This window comes from Berghia stephanieae, chromosome 11 (assembly GCF_034508935.2).
Source record: "Berghia stephanieae isolate SIO BIC M18660-M18661 chromosome 11, UCSD_Bste_1.3, whole genome shotgun sequence".
Lineage (NCBI taxonomy): Eukaryota > Metazoa > Mollusca > Gastropoda > Nudibranchia > Aeolidiidae > Berghia > Berghia stephanieae.
The window spans coordinates 30,292,948-30,319,606 of record NC_088370.1 but is presented as its reverse complement, the minus strand read 5'-3'; the positions used below and the strand labels follow the sequence as shown (position 1 = coordinate 30,319,606).

At 35.3% G+C, this 26,659-nt stretch overlaps 1 protein-coding gene across 17 annotated transcripts in view; it reads right to left on the bottom strand.

Moving 5' to 3' along the window:
* Positions 1-3,181: 3,181 nt before the first annotated feature.
* Positions 3,182-26,659, bottom strand: part of LOC144957114 (uncharacterized) — a 56,260-nt gene continuing 32,782 nt past the window's right edge. For 4 of the 17 annotated variants that reach the window (XM_078888094.1, XM_078888106.1, XM_078888100.1 and 1 more), the window contains 9 exons: positions 22,227-22,343; positions 21,031-21,121; positions 19,540-19,615; positions 18,687-18,805; positions 17,090-17,219; positions 16,500-16,582; positions 15,369-15,448; positions 13,786-13,873; positions 3,182-6,668 (listed from right to left, as the gene is read on the bottom strand). In XM_078888094.1, coding sequence (XP_078744220.1) covers positions 3,864-6,668; positions 13,786-13,873; positions 15,369-15,448; positions 16,500-16,582; positions 17,090-17,219; positions 18,687-18,805; positions 19,540-19,615; positions 21,031-21,121; positions 22,227-22,343 — 3,589 coding nt within the window. In that variant the 3' untranslated portion in view covers positions 3,182-3,863. Of the gene's footprint in view, positions 6,669-11,342; positions 11,434-13,785; positions 13,874-15,368; positions 15,449-16,499; positions 16,583-17,089; positions 17,220-18,686; positions 18,806-19,539; positions 19,616-21,030; positions 21,122-22,226; positions 22,344-24,621; positions 24,640-26,659 lie in introns of all 17 variants that reach the window. The other 13 variants (XM_078888097.1, XM_078888107.1, XM_078888102.1 and 10 more) reach the window with 8 other exon arrangements.

Sequence of the window (26,659 nt, the reverse complement as noted above, 5' to 3'; positions counted from 1 at the left end):
AGTTGGCGTGAGAGGTCAAAGCTGAACCGGGATAAATTAGACAAGGTTGGTTGTTGTTGTCATCATGATGGGAAATGGAATAATTTTGGTGGGAGGAGTAATGGGTGGCAGAGGATGGAGGTGGTGGGTTGAGGTTCATGGTGGATGAGGTTTCAGCCGGGTGAGAGGGAAGACCACCATAATATTGATATTGACTCTCATATTGTTTTTCTTTATATTGTTGTCGCTGATAATGACGCTGACTATGAGAGATACAACCAATAATACCACTGTTGTTATTGCTACTGCTGCTACAACTCTGGGGTGCGTATTGTCACCGACTCAGGCTGTGAGATCGGCAACGGTCTGAGCTGGAACTGGATCTGGGATCGTCTTGATAGGGATAGGCATTACGCTGGTATGGCAGGAAGAATGGATGGCGCATGGCCTGGCGGAGGCTGTACCGTTGGGACGGCTCATAAGTCAACAATTTAGAGATGAGGTCAAACAGCTGACAGTGGTCTTCATTGTCAGGGTCTTTCACATAGCGCTGTGGTGGAGACAAAGGGAAAGATGAAAATAAATGAGTTAAGGCTAAGAAAAAGTATGAATGTGTTGACTGGAAGAGACAAGTGGTATATAAGGGGATATGTAAAGGATAGCAAAGGTCGACTGATAGAGAGCCTCAAGTCATTAGGAAATTACAATATTCATTTGTGTGTTATTTACTTTATGATTTTTTGTAGGTAGCACTTTAAAATTCCTTATTTGGAAAAAAGCAAATAACATTTGGATATCAAGATAACTGCCAAAATTTATCAAGACCCAAATATATCACTTAAATGAAAATGAAAATAATATAAATAAATAAATCATAACAGATTCCCAATATCTATGTTTTTCTCCAAAGAACATACTTTCCTATAAGTCAGTTCCATTGTGAAGGTTTATGTTAAACCACAAATTAAAATAGAAATTGAAGATAGAGGTAAAATTACGTATGTATATTTGACTCTTACTTGCCATAATGTATGAATGCTACATGATATAATACATTGTGAAGTCTGGCAATTGATTAAACATAATATTTTAAAAACAGTTTGCTTTTTAAAGTAATGATTACAAAAACAAAACACAATATATATAGCCAATGTTGCAAACATGCAGGAAGGCGTGATGATAATAACAAATATTCAATGCCCATCAAAATCATGAATTAGTTTAAATATGTGATATTCACCTGGCTTTTAATGCAAGTTAACGTGGCTTTTAATGCAAAGCTTAATTCTTATTTTTCCTTCTCCCCAACCTTTTTTTTTAAAATGTTTGGTAAGTAGTTGCCTTGACAATATAACGAGGCAATGGCATAACAATAACACCCATATTATTGAAATTGGGTCAAACAGAGAATTTTTAATAATTTTATCATCATAACGACCCCTTGCATCTAAACTTCATTAAGTCTCAAAAGTCCATATATATCTTTAATAATTGAAAACTTTAAAACACTGTGGTTGTCTATTATCATATTTACCCCTTGATAACTTTGAGATCTTTGTTTCCTTAAACACTAAATTAATTTGGTTAGGGTTGGGAGGGGTGGGGGGGGGGGAAGAGTGGCTAAAGTCTATACCATTAAATAGTGTTTTGCCAGTGCACAGCAAAGATGAAGCAATATCATTAACATAAATTTCAATAACTTCGTCTTCAGAGTTCAAGATAGCAGGAGAAGGGGGCAGTCAAGTTAAGAAACGGTACAATTAATTCGTCATAAATGAACTATCTGGAAACTGTCAGGAGGTTTTTGGATGACAGTCAAGAATGGGATGAGCATTCACCACTTGGTGAAAAAATGACAATGATATGATATTAGTATGAGACTTACCTTTGTGCATTATGATATGAATCCAGCTGCTCTGACACTTCGAAATATCAGACAGAGGGGGAGAGACTAAAGTAGACTAAGGGCCAACTTAGAACCATCAGCCTAAACCCATTGTTTCATTCAAATCTATCAACTTGGCTTGCACTTATAATTTAATTTCTTTTCATTCAGCGCTCATTACACTGGAATAATGTCTTAACGAATTGAAAAGGATGCTGCTCCGATGTGTAGGCTTATAATAGTAGGATGGTAAGGGGGTTCAATCGAATTGCATTACCAGCATCATTCATGACAATCACACACATACAGATAGACCACATCAAACCGACATGCCTTTGACACTATGGAAAAACTTCTTCATAAGACTGATGTCCACTATGAAGCTGTCACTATCACAACCATTGATGGCATATTAATATCAGAACAGTGTCAGTTCTACGATGTTGCCATCACCGTGATAGTGATAGTCAGCACACAGTGAATCAGACTAGGAAATTGTGAACAATTAAGATTTTTAAAAAAAATCTAATAACATGTAAAAGGAGTGGCCAAGAAGGGGATAGATAGGATGACCATTAGGTAAGAGAATATATAGGGTCATCCGCTCATGTATAGAAAATTTAGATAAGGAAAGATAAGGAAAATAGAGCCGACCACTATGAGGAGAAAATGTTGCTTTGCATGGGTACTTGGCGATTCACATGCACTTGTATCAAATAAGAGGTGTAGATTGGGGCATCAGCATAGTGACAAGTGATGAAATTAACAACGAATCAGGATGAGTGGGATATTTACATTTGTGAAATTATAAAACGACGCACAATATTATTAATGCTATTAGAAATGTTACTTCAGAGTCAAAAATTGTTAATTTATATTTAGACAGGCATCAAGATGCCCGACGATAAATAACTCACCCCCCCCCCCCCACCACCACGACCACAAAAAGGGGGGTTAGGGAGGGGGTACTCAATTTTCCTACAAATGTACAGGTGTAATTTTGAAATAACATGTTAAGCTATTTTTTAAAATTCCTGCTCACAGTCACCAACGTGTATTAGTTACTAATAATTTTTTGTACCCATGCATTAAAACTTTAAAATAAATATATGAATAAATAAATAAATAAATATAAAAATAAATAAATAAATTCAATCCAAACTCGACCAGGCAAGAAAAAAAATTTTTTTTTTTAAATGGTGGAATCACTATATCAATGAATAAATAGGGAAAAAAATTAAAAAGATCACAGACACTTTGACGAAATTTATCACTGTAATGGTATCATGATTGTCATTACATCCTACCATAATTATGTTTTAAAGAAAAAAAAAGGAATTTTTCAGAAATTTCTCTGTAGCTATCATAGATACAACTAAGACATGATATAAAGATTTACTAAATACAAATTTAGCATAAGAAATTTACAGAAACACAAATTACAAATTATAAAGTTGTCTCTACTTGAAGTGCGAGTTATGACAACATGTGAAAAATAAATTTTACAAGGCATTGTTTCACATGTAAATGAAAAGTAATAATCAGTGATGTTTCAATGTTTTATTTCTTGCACAAAAGTGGGAGGAGGCTCTCAATGCATTTGGCAAGCTCCGTATTGGTATCATGTTATGAATCTTACTCTCACCAAATCATTTTTATGCGGTTAGTGAGAAATTTCAGGCTTTTTCTCTGTGACATCTTGTCATTTATAATTTAAAGATTACAGGAAAAGGTGTTGAGTTCAATATGAACAAATTTTGAAGAGAAAAGACTGTTTGTTGGTTATGAATATTAAAACCCAAAAAAAAAAAAAAAAATAGGAAAAAAAATAGCAAGAAAAATCGCTCACCATGCAAAATACAATCAAACAAAACAAAAGCAAAAATCTCATACTAAATAGAGTGTGTAAATTTGTAATCATTTCAGTATTGGCAACAGTAAAATATTATTGCCATCAAGGTGTATAAACTATTCTTTCCTCCTCACTTAATCATCATCATCATCTGTTCCCTTGGTGGTGATGGTTGTGGTTTTGGTTCGTGTCCAAGTTATCCAAGGCCAACACAAAAACATCACTGGAATCCACAGAAGCAGGCGAGTCAGCTATACTGGGTGTGTTGCTGTTACTGACTGACACATTGTCTAGGCGAGGAATTTTTTTTTTTTCTAACACACCTGCTGCCACGGCTGCCCCTGTGACAGGTAACTGCTGTTGTTTATTCATCATGACTTGACCCCCAACAGCACCGGCTCCACTTCCCCTCTGTTGCTGAGGTGTGACATTACCACCACCCTCGACAACACCAGCTATGGGAGCTGAAACACCTACAGGGGCGTTTTCATTCTGGACTTCGGTGTCATCATCAATTTTCTTTTTTCTGTCCAGTCTTCTGCGACGTCTGACCCGTGCCTTCTCTAGTTTTGGTAGGACGACATCTTCACTGCTGTCCACCCCTTGGTGAGCGGGTACCCCTCCAGTATCTGATTTCATGGATTGGACTACAGGCTGTTGTACTATCGGCTTGTTGCTATCTTGTTTGTTAACTGCAGGTTGATGTGGTGGTGGTGGTTGTTGTTGTTGCCTAACTTGTTGCTGTGACGTTATGGTCTGAGGTGGCACTTGTGGGCAAGTTTGGCCTGTCAATGCTGCTGTTTGTCCTTCCGGTATTATCTTTGGGCTGTTTTGCAGACTACCGGTTGGTTGTTGTAAACTGGTCAATGCTTGCTTTGGTGGAGGCTGATGTGGATGCGGCTGCTGCTGGGGTTGTTTTTGCTGCGGTTGTTGCTGTTGTTGTTGTTGCTGTTGTTGTTGTTGTGGTATAGATCTAGTTGAAGAGGTTGTGTTGGTGGCAGGAATATTTGGCAAGGGATTGGCATTGTTAGCATTAGCAACTTTTGGTTCCATCATTGATTGTTGGTTTTGTTGTTGCTGCTGCTGTGGGCCCTTTTCACCACTAGTTGGAAGAGTAACAGCCTTACGCAAAGGAGGTTTGAATGATGTACCAAATGTTGGAGGAGGTGCATAGGGCTGTTTGTTGAAAGGCTGGAGTCTAACAGGTGCTGGTGCTTTAGGAAGAGGCAGCGTGACGATAGGGCTCTCCAGTATGACATAATTGTCAACTCCAGACTCGTATGTAACTGTATTCCTGACTATAGGCATGGGGGCCACAGGTTGGACGACGTTGAAGTTGATACTGCTCAAGGAGGACTGGTGTGTTAGTTCTTTCTTGTCCACGGGTGTGGAGGGTAAAGATGATGAATTGGCCACTGGCAGAATCTCTGATGTAAAACTGAGAGGAGCTGGAAATATACGGCTGACCGCCACCCCGGGACCCTGTGCTTCCTTATTTGCATTTTGTTTGGACGCATTCTTGTTGTTTTCAACTACTCTGGTATCGTTGCCATTGACTTGTGGTATGGGTGTGATGGAGGCTGTAACACTAGTCTCACTTCCATCGAACACTTCTGTAGCATCCTCTAAGTCTAAGCTGAGATCGGCAACAGATTCAAAAGACCAAGTGCTGGTGATTGAAGTTCCTTCAGGGAACTGGTTAGCATCAATGGCTTTGTCCTGAGTAGGAATTGGAGGATAGAAACTCTCTGGTGTCTGAGTAGCTTTCTCAATAAATATTCTGGTCATTTTGTCGTGGAGAGTCTGTGTTTCCTGAGTGTTTAAGCTGTTTATCATTGCTTTATCCTTTGGCAGTTGTGATACAGTCATTGCTTCAGTATCAATTTTCTCATCAACCTTCTTCGAGCTAGGTATAGTGTCACCAAAAACGTCATCATCGAAAGAGCTTTCTGAAGGTTGTTGTGTTTGATCGGGAGCAGACTGTTTTTGTCTCCTGAGAGTAGAAACCGGAGTGTCACCTCCTTTAGAGTCAGTCCTTTGTCTTGGTATTGGCCTATCCAAGATGCTCTTTGGTATCTCCTCAGGTTCAAACTCTTGTTTTGTAGATACAGAGTCAAAGCTTTTCGCCTGTTTCATGGCTTCCAGGCGTGCTTGCCTGCGCTGCATCACTGTAGCAGAAGGTTTGTCCTTACTGACAGCTGAGTCACCAGATGAAGGAGCAGTAGTTGTAGCAGCTGGGGGCGGTTTTCCTCCAACATGGTCCACTGCTGTACCCCAAACTTGGAAATCCGAACCATCCAAAGGATCTCCCATGGTGTGGTGACGGTTCAATTTATTCATCCTTCGCCGTTTATATTCCGCAGCTATGGAAGACACAGCATCATCCACCGCTAATTTCATCTCTGCCATTTTATCTTTATCACTATTCTCATCCATTTTGTCAAAAACAGAACCAGCACCACCACCAGCAACAACCGAAGATGCAGCAGCAGCAGGTGCCGGAACATTCTTTTCCTCCTCTTTGGCAGAAATCCCAGATGCTAAGGTTGCCCCATCCTTCCTGTTGTCCGATGACAACAACCCTTCCCCCGAAATATTGGATGAAATCTGATTATTATTGTTAGTCCTAGATGCAGGTTTCAAAGCAAGCTCAGACGACAGGCTTTTACTGTTGCTAGTATCACCATCAGGCACATTCAAGTTAGTGGTTGTATGAATATCATTCTTGTTATTAGTAACAGAATCAGTTTCAGGTATTTCACCTGACACATCATCACTATCTCTGGGGACACTCATTAGACTAGCTTCCCGTAGTTTGTGTCGTATTGACTCAAAGAACGGGTGTCGGAGAGCTTCCTTTAAGGTAGTTCTACCTTCTGGAACATACTCTAACATTTGCTCAATTAATTCTAAGATCTGAACATGTTCTGGCCCTTTGTCCCTTAGATAATGCTGTGAACAGAGGAGGGATTGTCATTTTCATTAGATTAATGAATGCATTTTCAAAAACAGAAGAAAACAAAACTCAAAACCTTTACATGTCACAAATAGATTATAAATAATTTTAAAACAAAGATTAATATTTTAATAAATTTTCTTTCCTTACTCGTTTAATCACACTTAGCCTCAGTATAATATAGAGTAAAACCTCGTTATACAGCCCTCATTTAACACACCCAGAGCAACTTACCACAGCTTTAAGATGCTTATAAACTTGGAAAAAGGCCAAAAATGCTCTAGAAATGGCTATATAACGAGGTTTTACAATAAACTTTTATCCAATAATTATTCTCATATTTAGTGCTGCCAACCCTAGCCCATGAAAATGTGTATAATCGAGAGCCAAAACGAGTAAGATTTTAAAAAAATTTGTAATAACGAGCACTCATACTGATGATGGGCTTTAGACCATACTAACAATATTATAATCTATATTTAAATTAATGAACAAATTTTCTCTTTACTGACGATCTAAATAGTATCAACTTTCAGAATCCGATATAACTCAGCCCAATATCATATTATTGAAATCCCTATATGAAACTTTGGGTCATAAAAATCAAAGTGTTTAAGCACGCGAAAAGAGTGTATGATTTATTGTTTTTAATGTTTAAAATATATAATATTGACTAATGCATACGATCCTCAGCAAAATGCGTACAAGCGGACAATGAACAGAAATGCGTAAGAATATGCATTCTTTACGTAGGGTTGACAGCACTGCATATAGCTGCTAGCCAGCAAACAAAGCAACAAAAAAAAACAAAAAAAAAAAAAAAAAAAAAAAAAGGATTTTAATAAAACAACTCACTTTTGAAAGTTTCACCAAATTCAAATTCATTTCATGATTTTCAAATCAAATCATTGAAGAAGAAAAAACAGTGAAATTTTATCTTTCAGGAGATTGTGATGGTGGTGATGGTCGTTGCAATAATAATAATAATTATAGTAATAATAATAATAATAATAATAATAATAATAATAATAATAATAATAATAATAATGAAGATGATAATAATAATAATGATAATGATAATAATAATAATAATAATAATAATAATAATAATAATAATAATAATAATAATAATATAATAATAATAATAATAATAATAATAATAATAAAAAATGATAATAATAATAATAAAATAAATATATAAATAAATAAATAATTGAATATAATCATTTTCAAAACAAACAAACAAACAAAATTACTGACAACATGAGGCATATTTCTAAAGAAAAAATCTGGCAATGGTCAATGTGACTTATTCTACTTTCTACTTGTCTTTGCCCATTGCTTTGTTTGTTTACTTTAGATTAGCTTTTATGTTTCTCCATTTTGATATGGAAGTTACCATGACAGCAGTACAAAAAGAATTCAATTTTTCGTAAAATTGGGTACACATCATGTTGCATAACGTGACTGAAACCAAGAAATGGACTAATTGGAAGCGTGAAAGTCGTCAACAAATGTGAGGTGCTCTAGGAAAACATTCCACAAGTTGCTGGAAGTACTTTTAAAAATAGAGCTAATAAAAGGAGAGAGAAAACTTGAGATTTTATTTAACGCAATATCCATTAAACGTGGTCAAATTGCTTGCAAGGATCCCTGATCAAAATCGACACATAACAAATAGAACGAGACATGACGCCTGTGAGGCGATATTACAATTTTCTCTGATAGATACAGCGCTGTTAACAATCGGGTACTTATTTTTGTGGAAAAGCTGGTGGGAAGACAGGAACCATTGCAAGCAATGGAAATATGGAAACTTGCATGGTTTGGACATCTGGTCCGACATTGCAGCTTGTGCAAAACAGCTGTGCAAGGTACGGTGAAATGTCAAAGAAGAAAAGGAAGATAAAAGAAAATGTGGCTGGTAACATCAAGGAATGGACAGGATTGATGTTGATAAAGAAAGCCAATGACCAAGATAAGTGGCACCGTGTTGTGAAGGCTGCATCCCGCAAGTCACCCAAACAACCATCTGGTCATGGGAATGAGTGACTGACTCATTTTACACCTGAGTACAATGAGAGATTGAGTAAAGAGGTTTTTCCAAGGACTCAACTATGAGCCGAGCGAGGCTCGAACAAAGGATCTTCCGATCCAAAAACAAGTATCATACCACAAGAGTATATGGCCGCACAATAGCTGGAGGAGGGCATTGATGGAGGATCTAAAAACTGAAGGCTTAACATAGAAGCTGAGAAGATGACGCGAGCCGGACAAGATGGAGGGGATTTATCGATGATCTATGCTCCAGCCAGAGTGATGAGCCTAAGACTTTCCAATAAAAATAGGGATTTCTCAATAATATAATTGTTCACTTCTGCATACTTACATGAAACTTTAAATAAACTGATTTAATACCTCCCATCCCTTCCTATGACACTTTAAATGTTGAAATGGCATTTAGTTATCTTTGAAGAACCATTGTTCTATTTTTAAAAAACAATTTTCTGCAGATTGACAGCTTCAAACGGACGATTTTAATCATTTTTTAATGAAATAAACAGCAAAATGAAGAGATTGGGTAATTAAGCCATACAAAAGTAGACAATTTCCATAAAATGCGAATTAACCATTTCTCAGGAGTGCCTCACTTATTATTATTATTATTATTATTATTATTATTATTATTATTATTATTATTATGATGATGATAATGTTCATCATGAATATACACCGGTCCGATGAATATTAATATTACTACGAAATACATCAATAATCTATGTGATTATTGAATATTATAAAGAGATAAATGATTGTCCAAGGTAGGCAGCCTATCAATGCATTTTTATAGCAAAAAAAAAGTCCATCTTTTCAGGAACTATAAGTATATCCAATTACAGACTTGCCAAATCAAAACAAAATAATTCATACAATTTTAGAAGAAAATATCAGAATTTCAATGGGGGTGGGGGGATTTGCATCAACTCAAGATAATTGGATTTCAACTGTTATTTATATTAACTGCCGCTTTAAAATGCAACAGAACTGACGAAGTGTAGTTCAATTTAGTCACATTTATTTCTCAAAAAAAAAAAAAATTATTATTATTATTATTTCCACCTTTCCAATAAAGGGTTAGTTTTAAAAATCCCAATCTGGAAAAAAAAATAAAAAAAGGAGTGGGGGTGGGGGGAAGGGTTGTAATCTGAACTTGGATCAATTATTGCTTCAGAAAAATCTGTTGTATGCAATAAATTTGTGGCAAGACTGTAATGGCATGTTATTTCCTATGACACTTGAGACGGATGTCATGCATCTCCACCAAACAATCAATCATACATCGTGCAATGACAAATGTTAAGAAGTTAGAATACCAAAGGCAAATAAACAAGCACACAGTACCAACTATTTCAAACGGTACAGTAAATCATATATCATGCATCTCAATGCCTGTCAAGGATAACAGAATAATGTGGTCGATATGGGTGGAGGGGGGGGGGGGGGTGGTTTAGAAATAGTTGGGTATTGGTGAGCTGAGAGAGAGAGAGAGAGAGAGAGAGAGAGAGAGAGAGAGAGAGAGAGAGAGAGAGAGAGAGAGAGAGAGAGAGAGAGAGAGGGAGGGGTAGGAGAGGAGGGGAAAGAGAGAGGGGAGAGAGAGATAAATATATATAAGAGATGCCCCAAACCTATCACACATTCTGCGCACCAATTTCTGCATTCAAACCGTCTTTCAGCCTTTTAAATGACCCTTGCTCTGTTTTTTTTACAATGATTCTAATCCACGGTTTATTTCAAACCCATCCAGTCCTATTCCTAAATTCTTACAGACTAGAGACTTACCTTTATTCTTTGGCACCAACACAGACGTTAAGAGTGAGCAATGATGTCAATGATGATTATGATGTTAGTTGTGATTACAGCATAAGATAGTATCATTAAGACTAAAACACTTACCTTTGTCAAAACCAATATTTTATTTTGAAATTCTCAAGAGACAATGGATCATTTCTTGGCATATATCCATGAAATGAAACCAAACCGCAATTGGAATAATATTGCCAAACCAAGTCATTTTAAAACATTAAAATTAAATATTGTTTATTGGTTTTCATGACAAGTCTTGTGGGTTTGTTAAGAACCATTAATTTGGGCAACGAAGTTTGTGAATCATCATTTACCAGCCAAAATATCTATTTACCTTTATCCATTTGAAGTCTCACATACAATGCAGTCAATGGAATGTAATAATTGTCATATCATTACACAATTTCCAGATATCAAAGTGGGAAATGAGAACAAAGTGACCCTATTCATTGACAAATAGAGAGGACTAAAAAAGCAAAATCACCATTGCTTAACCAGTTACCAGAGAACCTTTCTCCAAATATCGATCGATTTAAATGATCCTCATCTTGGCAAAAACTCTCAAACTTGGGACTTTACGGATTACCTCCCGAGGTCCCAGGTTTCAGAGGTTTTTTTGGTAAAAATCGGGGTTATTTAAATTAATCGATATTTAAAGAGTTTTCTGGCCAACTTTTTTAATGCATCTCTTTCCAGAGTACATAAGTTAACTGGTTAAACATTTCATTCATATACTTAAACGATTGTGGCTAATTATTCTGGCTAGTAAATATGAATGAAATGATTATGGATACAACAGAGCTTACCCGTAGGGACCGACAAGTATCTCGGACATATCTCCCAGCAGAGGATTTCTCATCCCAGTCCAAGGCACCCCGATAAAAATACTTCTGCTTTCTGTGTCCATCAAGTGAATGTATCAAGTTGATGGTGGACCATACATCAATATCACAGCAATGACGAAACAGATCAAAGCCCGGGTAGCATGGATGATTTTATGAAGGGGATGGGTGAGGCCACAAGGATGGTTGGTGATGATAATGGAAGATGATGGCAATTTCAGTTGATGCATAAGTGGTGGTGGTGGTAGTAACAGTAGCAACAGCAGTGGCAGTAGTAGTAGTAGAAGTAGTAGTAGTAGTAGTAGTAGTAGTAGTAGTAGTAGTAGTAGTAGTAGTAGTAGTAGTAGTAGTGGTAGTTGTAGTAGTAGTGGTAGTTGTAATAGCAGTAGTAGTCGTAAAAAAAAGGTGTAGTATAAAGCAGTGATTGTGGTGATGTTGGTAGTAGCAACAAAAAGGCATCATCATCATTGCATCCACAAAATCATCAGTACATTATGGAAGATAGAGACAAGAATAAGATAGATCCACCAAGCATTCAACCGAAGCAGCAAGCCATTATAAATCCCATTAACAACAGAATTAGAGAGGTGTGTGTGTGAGTGTGAGTGTGAGTGTGTGTGTGAGTAGTGTGTGTGTGTGATGAGATGAGAGAGAGAGAGAGAGAGAAGAGAGAGAGAGGAGAGAGAGAGAGAGAGAGAGAGAGAGAGAGAGAGAGAGAGAGAGAGAGAGAGAGAGAGAGAGAGAGAGAGAGAGAGAGAGAGAGAGAGAGAGAGAGAGAGAGAGAGAGAGAGAGAGAGAGAGAGAGAAGAGAGAGAGAGAGAGAGAGAGAGAGAGAGAGAGAGAGAGAGAGAGAGAGGGGAGAGAGAGAGAGAGAGAGAGAGAGAGAGAGAGAGAGAGAGAGAGAGAGAGAGAGAGAGAGAGAGAGAGAGAGAGAGAGAGAGAGAGAGAGAGAGAGAGAGAGAGAGAGAGAGAGAGAGAGAGAGAAAGAGAGAGAGAGAGAGAGAGAAGAGAGAGAGAGAGAGAGAGAGAGAAGACCGGGTGATTGAACAGGAATGTATAGACAGGTGAGTGGATAAATAATCCCAGCAATGATGAAGGTGAATGGCCCAAAGAGATGGTTTTTAGGGATTTGGGGGAGGGGGGAAAAAAAAAAATAATGGGAATATGAGGAGAGAAGGGGCAAGGGGGTAAAAAGAACACAAAAAACATGAACTTTGAATAATATTGAACATAATTTTTAACAAATATTAATGTACCTGCCACCAATAACAAACAAATCTGTATTATATATACTTTTTAGGAGAGGAGGAGCTCTGTTTCAAGAGGAGAGAATAAACCAGTGTAAATCCTTGGTTGTAATAATTAAATGTGTATAAATCGTCTGTGAAGTTGTTCCCAAATGGAAACAGATCAGTTATATATTAAGAATATTTTCACTGATTTTCCAACTTGGAGGAGAATTTCGAAAACACTTAGGAAGTTTTTTAAATATATACATTATACCGATTCATTTGTATGCGTGGCGGGCCAGGATTAAGCCATGCATAAAAACAATCAAAAGTCTACCATGCAACAAAAAAAAAAAAAAAAAAAGAAGATGACTATTTTATAAGAAGAGGAAAAAGATATACAAATATTTTTGCCACCCACATGTGTGTCGACAACCCCCCCCCCCCCCCCCCCTTCGAAAAGTAGTACTTATTGATTTTTGGGCATCATAATTTTTTTAAAAGGCAATTGTAAACAGTGGCTGAAAAACGAATAATGTCCAAAATCCTTTGGTTTCTACCTGTTTAACTGCTGGACTGATGTATATAAATATGGAAAGCAATTTCCACTCCTCCCCTTGCCACTTTATTGAATAAAATTGATATTTTAATTCCCATTAAAATTTGGAACCCATGCAGTGTGTGTGAGTGACTATTAATGACCTAAATCATATTAGTATTCAATCCAAGCTGGTTTCCTGAGAAAAACTAATCTCTAAGCTAAATAGTAAATAAGTTATCATCCTTCCAATGATGATTGATCCAGTCGATTATAAAAGAGAGTACAATATAACTACAACAGCACACTATTGTCAATATCATCATAATCAAATATTCATGCAAGGCCACGGAGAAATAAAAACCCCAACAAAACTTTAAACTTGAACTCATGATATCAAAATTGTGGTGATGACAATAGCCATAGCAGCAGCAGCAGTGGCAGACACAACAACAGGGGAAGTAAAAAAACAAACAAATGATTTGATAATGATAAGAGAAGAAGAAGAGATGGTAGTAGTGCGGTGGATACGAGACGCTCATTCAGTCAGTTACAAGACATATCAAACCAAACCCCACACTGGGATATTATATAAACACACTGAGGCTGTTGCCTACAGCTAAAACCATCTACAACTCACATAGAGTGGCTTGCAGTTTTCTCGAACATATCGACCTGCAGACGTAGTGGGATCCCAGTCCAGGCGTCCATGCCAGAAATAGTTTGTTCTACACAGATATTTATTTGGTAGGGATAAAATGTGGATGCATTTGATCATCCCTCTGGTCATGAGAATCTAGTGCAACTAACACTTTATATCATATATTATTACCATCAAGCGAGGCTACTTCCAATTATTAATTCACATTGATAAGTGTTGTTGTAATTATCGTTTTAAAACAATAAAACCAAACCATTTAGATAATGATGGTGACTTATGGAATTAAAACATTAATTGACAAAAAGAATTGACCCTGGAAATGTATACAACTCAAAGTACTGGAGCATCATGAGTAATTTAGACATATTTTGTTTCAGACTTTTGAAAGTAAAGCATTCACCGGCTATAAAAATCATGTAGGTGACCATTAAAGTCTGCTATTGTTCACATGTCAATGAAAAGCAATTCCTAATTTTGAAGTCAATTTTAAAACTTTTAAAATATTGTCTCAAAATAATGATGAGAAGAATTTTTAATTTCTAAAAAAATGTATGCGACAAGTATGCATAATGAGGTAGAATGGTAAAGATGAAATTAACAATTTCAGAATGATACTTCAAATCCATTTGATCCTGATAACAGTGATGATTGCTTCAAGACAATCTCAAATCATAGAAAAATATTACTCTATGATCCTTTTTCTTTTTACTCGGAAATTGTAACCATGAAGAGCTTTTCATCAACTTGTTGATCATATCATTTCCAATCCATTCTAAGTCAGTACTGACTGACCAATGGGCCCTTTCTGACTATGTAGTCAATTTGACATATTTAAGATACCGTCTCCCTTCTTGTTCATTGCTCATGGAAAAGTTGTTTTATTTTGTTTTGATTTTTTGTCTTTTTCTTATCAGAAAAAATTCCATTTTTGCTTTTGATTCAAGAAATCTCACTGAGAAAAATCATGTTTATTTGTATTTAACTTGTAATTTTGATTTCAGGAAATGGATATCTTTAGTGTAGTAGCCATATTAGCCCTTTTGTAATAATTATGAGCTGAATTTTTTAGTGATTCTGCATCGACATAAAAGATTATAAGTATTTGTATTTATGATTTTTTTAAAAACATTTCTAGATTTGTCTCTTCAATTATACAACTTGATAATTGGACTGAAAATTAAAGCATCTAAAGGTCAATCAGACAAATCTTGATTCTCTACAGTATAGCCAAGGCATTTAAACATATCAACCTTTTTTGTTGATTCATACTTGCAATTTTGATTGACCGGCAGGTAGGTAGGTAGAAGAATAGATAAATAGATAGACAGACAGAAAGACAAACCAACGATCAGACAGACAGCCAAACACAAACACAGAGAGAGAGAGAGAGAGAGAGAGAGAGAGAGAGAGAGAGAGAGAGAGAGAGAGAGAGAGAGAGAGAGAGAGAGAGAGAGAGAGAGAGAGAGAGAGACAGACAGACAGAGAGAGAGAGAGAGAGACAGACAGAGAGTCAGAGAGAGAATAAAGGAATAGGGCAGGACATGACAAATATTCTCACTCACTTTGTCTTTTTTGTCATGCGATATGGCAAGGAGCCCAAGATTCTCTCCATCATGGCAAGGTGTTCTTTGTTGTCATGTGTCTAGATAAATGACATGAGATAATTCATACATAGTTAATAGAACCACAAATATGTAAAACATAATGAACCAAAATGAATATAACGGCTTTAAAAAAAAAATAGAACAAAATACCAAACACGGAACGTTTCATGTTCAAAACCCTTCTTCAGCCAACTAAGAAAATAAATGAAAACATAAATACATTACTAAACTATAAAAATCGACAACAGAGAAATACAAGGCACGTCCTCTCTGTATAAAAATCATGTAATGTAAACATCCGATAATATTTTTTTAGTAAAGCTTCTTTGAAGCTGTTATATTCATTTTTGTTTCTACTTTTACATCAAGTTCAGCAGCTTAGTAAATTACAAATATGTAACAGAAAAATCAAAGTTCTGAAGCGTTTTGTTTCTAAATTTTCAATACGTCCTTACAACAATCTTAGATCACAACAACAACTAGGAAAAGAAAAGATAAATAGGACAGATTATATCAAAATGTTTGAGAGAAGATTTAAAGTGTCAAAGGCAATAGTTCAAAGAGAGAGAAAGTACGTTCCAAGTGGAATTTGACAGAGATTCACATTAATCAACAATATACACAAGAGTTGTCATGAACAACTTAAAATAATTCTAAATTTATTTATTTATTTATTTTATTTTTATTTCTTTTTAAATATAAACAATGAATCCATTCGATTTTCTTGGATGATTAAAGAATCAGAATCAAACAAAGGAAAAATCAGCATCAAGTATCTGTCATAGTACCATATAGAAACTGACCAAAACATTTATCTTCTTATGAAGTCAATAATAAACAAAGCGTATCAAACCAAACAATGCAATCACTTCTCATGACCTTTGTGACTTGAAAATAAATTCATAAGCATTTATCACTTCATACATTTCGTAATGTAATATCTTTACATAATTATCAAAACAAGTTCATAATAACATACAATATGAATATTTCCAGCAGTAAAAAGAATACTTTCCATACTAAACCAAATCAAACATAAGCATAACATTACATTAAACTGATTCTTAGAGTATTATACTGACAACTTACCTGGAAAAGGGTATAGCCAGTATAAAGCTCAAAAATGATACAACCAACACTCCAAACATCACACGGTTGTGACCAGCCAAGTTCTGAAAACGATTACAATGGAAGAATTCAAGCATGTGCATTGTTTTTGTTTGTTTTAAGGGCTTTACGGTGCTTGCAACACATTTAGGTCATATCAGCGCCAGTAAAAATAATTATAATAATTTACAAACAAAGAACATCAGTGGTTCTGCGTTAGTTAGAATTCTTATATAAAAAATCTAGGGTTAGTGGTCAGATTGGTGATAATGCTCTGTCCTTGTCCACTCGAGTATGAATAAATGTCTGGCTATAAGGTAGTGGCAAATATTGTAAGAGTTCTACTACAAAGAGAATGCCTAACAGGAAACATGTACTATATGTAATGGAAATTCTGTCCATATGACCTGAAGTTGGAGACAAACAAACGAATAAATATTTCATCCTTATACATTTTATAAAAATTCATAAACCAAATTGATAGAGAAAGAAAAAAAAAGAAAAAAAGAAAGAAAAGGGGAAGAAAACAACTAAAATGACTAGAACTTATGGAGTTGATTCATGTAAATTACCTAATATGACCTCAGGTGCTCGATAGTGTCTGGTGGAAACGATGGTGCTGTGGTGTTCATGGTCAAAGGTAGCTGACCCAAAATCAATCAGTCGAATGTCTGTGTTTTTGATCCGCCTTTCATCTCTCTTCTTGACATAAAGAATAAATTTATACAATTGGTTACTCACAGATTTCTACAATCAGTGTTTCATATCTTTAATAAACATTAAATTGTAAGTTGGTGGCAATTAATGTCCATAAAAATAAAATTAAAATAGTTTATATTTATTGTACGAGTTAAGCTGATTTTTCTATTAAGATTTTTTTTTTTTTATCTTTAAACTTACAAACTTGGCCGATGTCATTCATTCTACTTTGGCTTTTTAATAATACATGAGAATATTCAAGTATAGTTGACTTCATTCTAATAAATAGTTACAGTTCTGAAACGAGAGTTACGACTTTTGGAACCAAACAAACATCACATAATATCAAATTACATTTCAAGCATCCGACATACAATCACATGCAAAGCACAATTTACTCATTCAGCAAGGGGGATTGCTGACTATTTGTAATGAATTTCCAAACACCGTATTATGCCTTATTCCTTAACATGTTGCCTCTTTGATGAAAAAAAAAAACCAACTGACCTTCCTCCCTCTTTCCAAAATTACAAGTTTTTAAAACAAAAGAGTGAAGAAAGACTTGATCGTCTAAAAATAAAATCCACATATTTGATAGATTAATGTTCAAAACAATATGCAACAAGGAATGGATGTTAGACGCTTTACCAGCATTGAATGTGGAAATTTCCTGAGATTCTGCACCAAATAATCACCTTACACAAGCTCCATCACATTCATGCACCCACTCCTCCAACTTTTGCACACATGGTACATCTTTAAGGCATTATATGGTATCAAAATTAAAACTTAATGTGTCTATCATTTGCAGTTTTGTTAATGTTAGTGTATCATACTTGTTTTGTGAGATATCTACTTTTACAAAATATAATTTTTGTCTATTCTTTTATTAAATAAATATGTATGTTAGATTCACATGTCAAGTAAATACTGTGAACTTTATCTTCATTGTAAAAGACATCACAACAATGATAATTGGCTCGGGTGATTACAGTAAAATGCTGGTTTTATAATACAATCAAAAGATCACATATACTCAACCATTTCAGTTCTATTGTCATAATGTGCAACATAAGAGGTGGGTCAAAAGCAAATTATCCATACTGTGGTTCATGACCTTTCATGCTTTGTTATTTTACTAAATTCTGATCCGGACTTCAAAGTTTATTGAAAGGCTTGCTGTTTGTGTTTTCCTCTTTGTTTTCCTTGTAAGCTTGTTTGTTTATTTCTTTTGTATGTCTGTATGTGGCAGTATGTATATGTGTGTGTGTGGGTCTGTGTGTAAATGTGTGCATGCACAAGTGTTTTGCTTTTTCTTATATTTTTTGTTCAAATCCGAAATTAACTGGTCATGCATATAATAGTGTGTTAGCAGATATCTATCATCATCAGGCAGTCTACATCTGATATTTACGCTGTTCCTCCAGCCTTCAAGCCTGTGTATGAAAAGATGAAATTGTTTTTCAATACCTCTTTCCTACTACTGCCACCGACCTTTTTGGAATTGGTCACCACGTCATAGTCTGAGTTGACAAAGAGAATGTTTTCTGGTTTCAGATCTGTGTGGGTCAGCTGGTTTTCATGTAAAACTGGAGAGGAGTCAAATTGAAAATAATAATAATTACTACAAAAGAACAAATTGAGCTTAAGTTTTTTTAGTGGAATTTAAAACAGATATTTATTCGTTTAAGAGTTTGTTTGAAATAAATCGAGATGATTAATGCAGCCAGGATTATAATATTAACACCAAATACTGAAAGAAAAGCAGTTTAAGTCTCCACTTCAGAAAAATAACAAGAACAAAAGTTTCTTTTTTTTTAACAAAAGCACCCAATCACCCTCAAAATATAAATGTTTTTGTGGGATTTCATTGATTTAATATCTTATCTTCCTTAATATTAGGAGAAAATATTTATTATTGTGTCCCCGAAAGACATGATGGGTCATTGCTTGACGAGTCCTTTTTGCTGTTTTTAATCAGTGCCAATAAGTATAATTATCTTATTCTTCTATCATTTTTGTTATAATAATAATAATTTGTTCAGAAATATGTTATGGTTATTGGTCAAAAGATATCCATTTCACACTAAAGAAACCAGGATAAACTCCGGGTCTAATGGCTCTGAAGGACTAGTTTTTTGGGTTTTTTTACTTCATTCCAACAATACATTTTAGTGGGGATGGGTCACATATATTGTTGATATATGAAATATGATATCATTGACCAAAACTGTTTTGAATAAATTGTGTTTATAAAAGATCCAATATAATCATTTAATTAGCAATTTTGTTCAATCATACACTGTAGTATATGTAGACTTACAGTTGACAGAATAACACAATTGGTAGGATATATGCCGGACCTGCTCTAAAGTGTAGGGGATGTAATTGTTGTCTTTCTGTAACAGGAAAGAAAACATTTGAAATTAAATTTTGTGAGGGGGAAAAAGTGTAACGACAGCAACAATAATTATTGCCTTAATTTTTATTCTCCAACCTAGTAAAGGAAGGCATAAGAAAAGTGAGTGGAGCAGGCACTTATGGTGATAACAATAAATTAAGTGAATAAAAAAAGTGCCAGAAGGATGCAAAGTTTCCATTTCCTTCGGATTGTGGGTTTGAATTTTCATTGCTGCAAAGATTTTTATTCTCTATTATCTTCTGGCACTTATCTACTCAAATTATTTCAAAGGAAAGCACACAATTTGTTATATAAAATCATACAAGTTCATTTCAATAGTCTGACTCAATAGGAAAATGTTTTTGACATTAACAATTGAGAAAAAAACACAAAGATTTTGGAATGCTAATATAGACAAATATCAAAATTTTCCTGATGTATGCAACTTGTTTATCTTTACTGGAGACATTTCAAGAAATCAATCATGTTGTACCTGACGATTATTTCTATGGTTTCTAAAAACCAATGCAACATATCTTATGGTTGTTGTATTTTCATTACCTATGAGCAATATAACCAATTTAGGTGATAATACTAGGATTTGTCAAAAAGGAGAAAAGCGAATTGGTCCATTGATTAAACTCAAATGAAACATGAAATAACTTGAATTAACATAATTATGTAACAACTGGAATATATTACTACTAGTGTGTACATTCGTTCTTATTCTTATCATTAGAGGTATAATCACTTTTTGTCAATATTCAATAAATTGCCCTTTCTTTCAAACAACTTACAATATTACTTAAACCACCTAAATCAAGAGATTATGATTAACTGCTAGAAAGTATTTGATTTCACTCACTTTAACAAGCAGGCTATAATGTCATTGTTACTGCAACCTATTAGTTATGCAGCTTATAGATGAGACTCGTGAATCTTTAATAAATTGTAAAATATAGTCTATCTAACAAAGGTAAAATGAATAAACTTAAACTAAGTTGATCAACCCTTCTCAATTTGTAATATATTATCTCTTTATGAGCTGACCAGATGACCTCTGAAACCATACATGAAGGTAGAAGGGTAGTTGAGAGAAATAAGGATAAGGGAGGTAGGGGAGAGAGAGAGAGAGAGAAAGGAGAGAGAGAGAGAGAGAGAAGAGGAGAGAGAGAGAGAGAGAGAAGAGAGAGAGAGAGAGAAGAGAGAGAAGAGAGAGAGAGAGAGAGAGAAGAGAGAGAGAGAAGAGGAGAGGAGAGAGAGAGAGAGAGAGAGAGAGAAAGAGAGAGAGAGAAGAGAGAGAGAGAGAGAGAGAGAGAGAGAGAGAGAGAGAGAGGGAGAGAGAGAGAGAGAGAGAGAGATTATCATCATTGCAATATAAATATCTACCAAGGCTTATGAAAAGTAGCTCACCAGGAAATCAAAAACGCTAAGGCCTAGTAAGTCGAAGGCAATACACATGTGTCCATGATAATCAAACCAGTCCAACATCTGTACACACAAACTGCGATAACAAAAGAGAGAGAGAGAGAGATAGTGAAGATAAAATGAATTCAATATATATAATATAATATAATGTGGTATCAGACTAGTGTAAAATTGTAACTGGCAAAAAGCATCCTTTTAACCTTGTTTGTTGCTTTAGGTCTCTTCCAACACAATTGAGGTTATATGAGAGACCGCTGAAACAAAAAAACAAGCAATCTAACAAAAATAGTACAAATGTCAATCAAAATCATAACCTAAAGATATCATAAGCTAAATTATAAATAACCAAGAACAAACAGGCAGAAGATTTACAGAAAAAAAAATATCCCCTGTCAAAAATACAATCACAAACCAAAGAAGCAGGATAGGCTAGTAAAGAGAAGAAGAAACGACATCACTATCGGATCGTACACCCGTGCGAACATCGTAGGTATATGATTCAAGGGTGATGCTCCCATCCAACCACCCGCCCTTTTAACCTTCAGATAAAATTGGCAGAATGTTGCACAATAAAGTTAAAATCGATAATTGCCATTTTTAAAGTATTAGTAAGTGAGTGCTGGTTGCGTTTTTTTATTTTTAACTTTTGCCTTTCATCTTTTAAATTAAAAATCAATATCTAAATCAAACAACAACGACATTAATAATAATAATAATAATAATAATAATAATAATAAATATTAAATAATAATAATAATAATAATAATAATAATAATAAATGAATACATAAGATAAATAAACAAATAATTAACAGTATTTTCTGAAATATCAGATGGTGTAATTGCACGGATATATAATATAGGCGAATGTGACCCGAAAGGAATTATTGAAATTCAATTCTAGCTTTCTGATTAGTTGTGTGTATATACTTTTATATAACTTTTCAATCCTAGAAAGATTGATTTTTTAAAGGAAATGGTGGTTTAGGACAGACATGCCTACCAAACAACAACAGGCTTACTAAATGGGCTATATATATTGTAATGCTTTTGGAAATAGATAGAATGAAGAATGAATGAACGAATGTCTGAACGAAATGAAGGAATGACTGAATGAATTTTTTAAATAAACAAAAATTGTTATGCCTATACGGCTTCCAAATCATTAAAATGAAACTCAACTGTTTCCCTGTTTCATCTTTCTCCTTTAACTTTTCCAGTACGTTGATTTCCAGTTTGGCAGCCTCCCTGTACTTTTCCACATTCTTGATGATCTTCAGGGCTATCCGGTTCCTGCCTCTGGATAGATAAATGATAATAAATCATAATTAAATATGAGGAGTGAATGATTAAATTCATCAGATCAAGTAATTATGTGATCAGCTCTGTACAGACCAGCTTACTATTACAAAACATTCTTAGAATTACGAGATGTTGTCTCAAATTTCAGAATTCATGAGCATTTCTGTCTTAAAACTTACTGATAATAAAAGCTGAAACCGGAATAAGGACAGTTGAGGTATAATTTAATTGTTATAAATAAAATAATAAATTCCCTCGAAACATCCTATAGGGGAAATTTGTCTCTTGGGTAAATTCCAAGGGAAGACGTCAGCCGCAGTGCAGCGCTGCAAATTGAGCTAGGACGAGGTGACTTGCTCAAGGCCTCACAGCGCAGCAGCGGGTGATCGAACTCTGTACTGCTCGGATACGAAGCAAAGACTGTACCGCTGAGCCACACTGCCCCCTATGAGGGGAAGTGTTTATCGTTAAAGTTACTTAACTAAATAGCGACTGCAATTTTCCTCTCCTAAAAATTATGAATGTTTAAATTTTCAAGTAGGCAGGTCTGCCTCTGTACCACCCACTTCTCAATTAATTAAGTGCAAGTTTTACACAAGACAAAGCTATCAAACTAATTCAAGTGCATGGAATAATAATTAACTAGAAATTCAGGTACGGAGAGGTTTGATTCTAAAAAAGGAATGTATGTGAATGGATATGTGTGAGTGAGAGAGAGAGAGAGAGAGAGAGGGGGGGGGGGGGGGGGGGGGGGGAGGGAGAGGAGAGAGGGGAGGGAGAGAGAGAGAGGGAGGGGGAGAGAGGAGGAGAGAGAGAGAGAGAGAGAGAGAGAGAGAGAGAGAGAGAGAGAGAGAGAGAGAGAGAGAGAGAGAGAGAGAGAGAGAGAGAAGGAATTATTTCATCCATTCGTCATATAATTTTAGCTTCAAACTGGAACTATGTACCATAATAAAGAGTGGATAGAGGGGATACCCAATTGCTCAATTTCAACTCATTGCTTAGAAAACATTTTTTATTGTAAATAAGACGAGCAGAATTTTTAGTTATATGAATATGACAATAGCTTTTTATACTTTAAAAAAAATCTTATTGTGAAATCCGATAGTTTTTTTTCAATCAAAAGATAATTGTCATTGATCAAAGTGATACTAAGCTGCTAGAAGCTATGGACTGCAAAAAAGTAGTCAACAAAAATAAATATATAACAGCTTCAAAAAAAAGAACAAAATACCAAACACAGAACGGCTCGGGCTCAAAACCCTCCTTCAGCAAACATACATAACTAAATTCCAGATTCAGTAATGTATTTATGTTTTTACTGCTTTTTTTGTTGTTGGCTGAAGAAGGGTTTTGAGCCCGAAACGTTGTTTTTGGTATTTTGTTGTTTTTTTTGTTTGTTTTTTTTACTTGTTATTTTGATCATCTCTTTGGTGTTAGGGTAAGATCAAACTCTGCCTTGAATAAGTAAACAAACCCCACCAGTGTATCTGTGCAAAGCATTATACAGATCCACCTATTATTTTTTTTCCCACTAGCAACAATATAATATATCAGCACCTGCAGATTATCTCCTCTTCTTTTCTTTCTTTTTTTTTTCTTTTTTAAATTGCTCGACCATTTTCATTCATTTTCTTTTCTTTTAAAATTCTATTTTATTGTATGTATAAGTACACAAACGCCAAAAATATACTGAACAGCATGGGAGGGGGGAGTACCGCGTGAAAATGAATGAAAACATAACAATACTGCCACCACCACCACCAACAACAACAACAACAACAACAACAACAACAACAACAACAACAACAACAACAACAATAATAATAATAATAATAATAATAATATAATATAATAATATAAAAATAATAATAATAATAATAATAATAATAATAATAATAATATAATAATAATAATAATAATAATAATAATAATAATAATAATAATAATAATAATAATAACAACAAGTTAAGCATTAGTACACAACTGAATCTATTTGAGGCACGTATTGCGTTTTCTACAAATATTTACAGGTGCTCAAATTACAAATGGACTGAATGAGTTTTCAAACAAAATACATAATATGAGAGTAATAATTGCCCAGGTTTGCAACCTAGCCTAGGTATGTGAGATCTCCATCGCTGAGTGACACAATTATGTGGACAGTGAGTTGAATCGATCTATAAATGGGTGAAATTGTTTTCCATTGTGTATTAGTAGTTAGTATGGTTAAGAATGTAAGGAAAACCCAAGAAAAAAAAGGAAAATATGAAATAACCTGTAATAGGGACTGTAGCTGAAATAATAAATGAGATGTAGGTAACATTTATTAATTGTTTTTTTTTTTTTGGGGGGGGGGGGGGGGGGGGGGGTTTGCCTCAACATTTTCGCAAAGATATTATGAACAAAGACATTTTCCAAAGAGTATCAAGATGAGAATTTTCTCTTTATTAGTTGGATCCCTTTCAGATGTGTGCAGACGGGGGGGGGGGGGGGGGGGGGGGGGGGGGGGGAATAAATGAATAAAATTCTGACACAAACTAGCCTATGGTATAATAAAACAATAAATTAAGAAGTAGAAAAAAAGACATCACAAACAATAGAGAATGTCACATCAACACTGACATGAGAACAAAGAACAACACATTAGGATTATTACCACAATATTTATCACCATCACCATCAATAATCATCATCACCATCATCATCCATCACCACCAGTACCACTATCACCACCACCACCACCTACGGCATCACTACAACCACAAATAAATATTGTTTATTATTAGTGCTACCCCTGACGTTCATATATATATCCACGACGACAAAATAGCAGATTACTAATAGTATTCCGGTCAGGTAAGCCAACTGCCAACCCTGCACAGCGGACAGGCACCATCACCGGCATCACCGGCAGGTACCAATACACATTGGGAGAATTGCGTAGTTTCAAGATATGTGGGTTACGAATACGTTGATAGTTTCCATCTATCCAACATGAGTTGAGTCACTGCTATTACTATTACCAACGAACAAAGAGCTGCTGGCTCACTTGGCGTCACTCAACTTCAAGACAACAACAATAACAATACAATCTGAAGATTTAGAAACAGAAGAGGAAAAGAGATATAGATAGATAGAGAGAAAGAGGGAGAGAGAGAGAGAGAGAGAGAAGAGAGAGAGAGAGAGAGAGAGAAGAGAGAGAGAGGGACTTCTCGTTATCGCCAACGTTAAAAATCCGAGGAATCCAAGATTCATAGGTGATTCACTATTTTTACCTGTAGTAATGATTAAGTTATAGTCACGATAAAATCAAACGCCGTTATGAGCGAGATGGGGGAGGGGGGGTAACAGAAGCGAGGGAAGGGGTAAAAGGAGATTAAAAAAGAGTGCTCTCACGCGTGTATTTGGGGGAGGGAGGGAGGGGGGGGGGATAAAGAGAGAGAGGAGCGAGGGAGGGGGGGGGAGAGAGAGAGAGAGAGAGAGAGATAAAGAGTATATGTGTGATCCTGCTAATAATCGACATGTGAAAGTAATGACTGGACTGTATGGTCAATATTTGAGATTGACCAGACACTAAAAGGACATAATGTATTTGTATAATGAAAATGAGAATGTTTTTGTTTTGAAGGGTTTTACAGACGGCGCTTGCAACACACTTCGGTCATATCAGCGCATGTAAAAAGAAAGAAAATTGGATTCTAGATGTACAATTAAAAGGACTTGAACTTGAGGAAAAAGTAAGACAAAGGAGAATAGTTCAAATAGGGAACAGATGTAGATTCCAAGAGCACACTATCAAGTGTAGTTTGAGATCACCTAAAAGTCTCACCAAGACACCAGCACAAGATCCCACTAAGAGGGATACACCCAAATGTTTACAAATCATATGTTAACAAATTTTTTAAAAGAACACTACATCACAGAGAGGGATAATTTACAAGGAAAAAAAATATCTCCCAAAACTATAACTATACAATCGATTGTTTTCCTCCCAGCCAAGAACTCCTGCCCAGTACTGGAGGTCGGAAACCCCACCCAGTGAAAATGAGAAAAATCAAGATACCCGACGAGCAAGTTTAACTCCAATAACTCAAATCTCCCGTGCCAGTATATCAGCAACAACAAAGCCATTGTCTATAAGTAGATCATTCACCTCAAACATAGAACCGATTTCTACGAGTGACGTCATAAAGAGAGCGGGGTAAAGAATAATACAGAGACAAGGTGTTATATTGGTCACAGGTGCAACTAAAAATCTATGATAAAGAAACCATCTCAATTTATAACCTACCCGTCGTTTTGTGTGAGTGTGA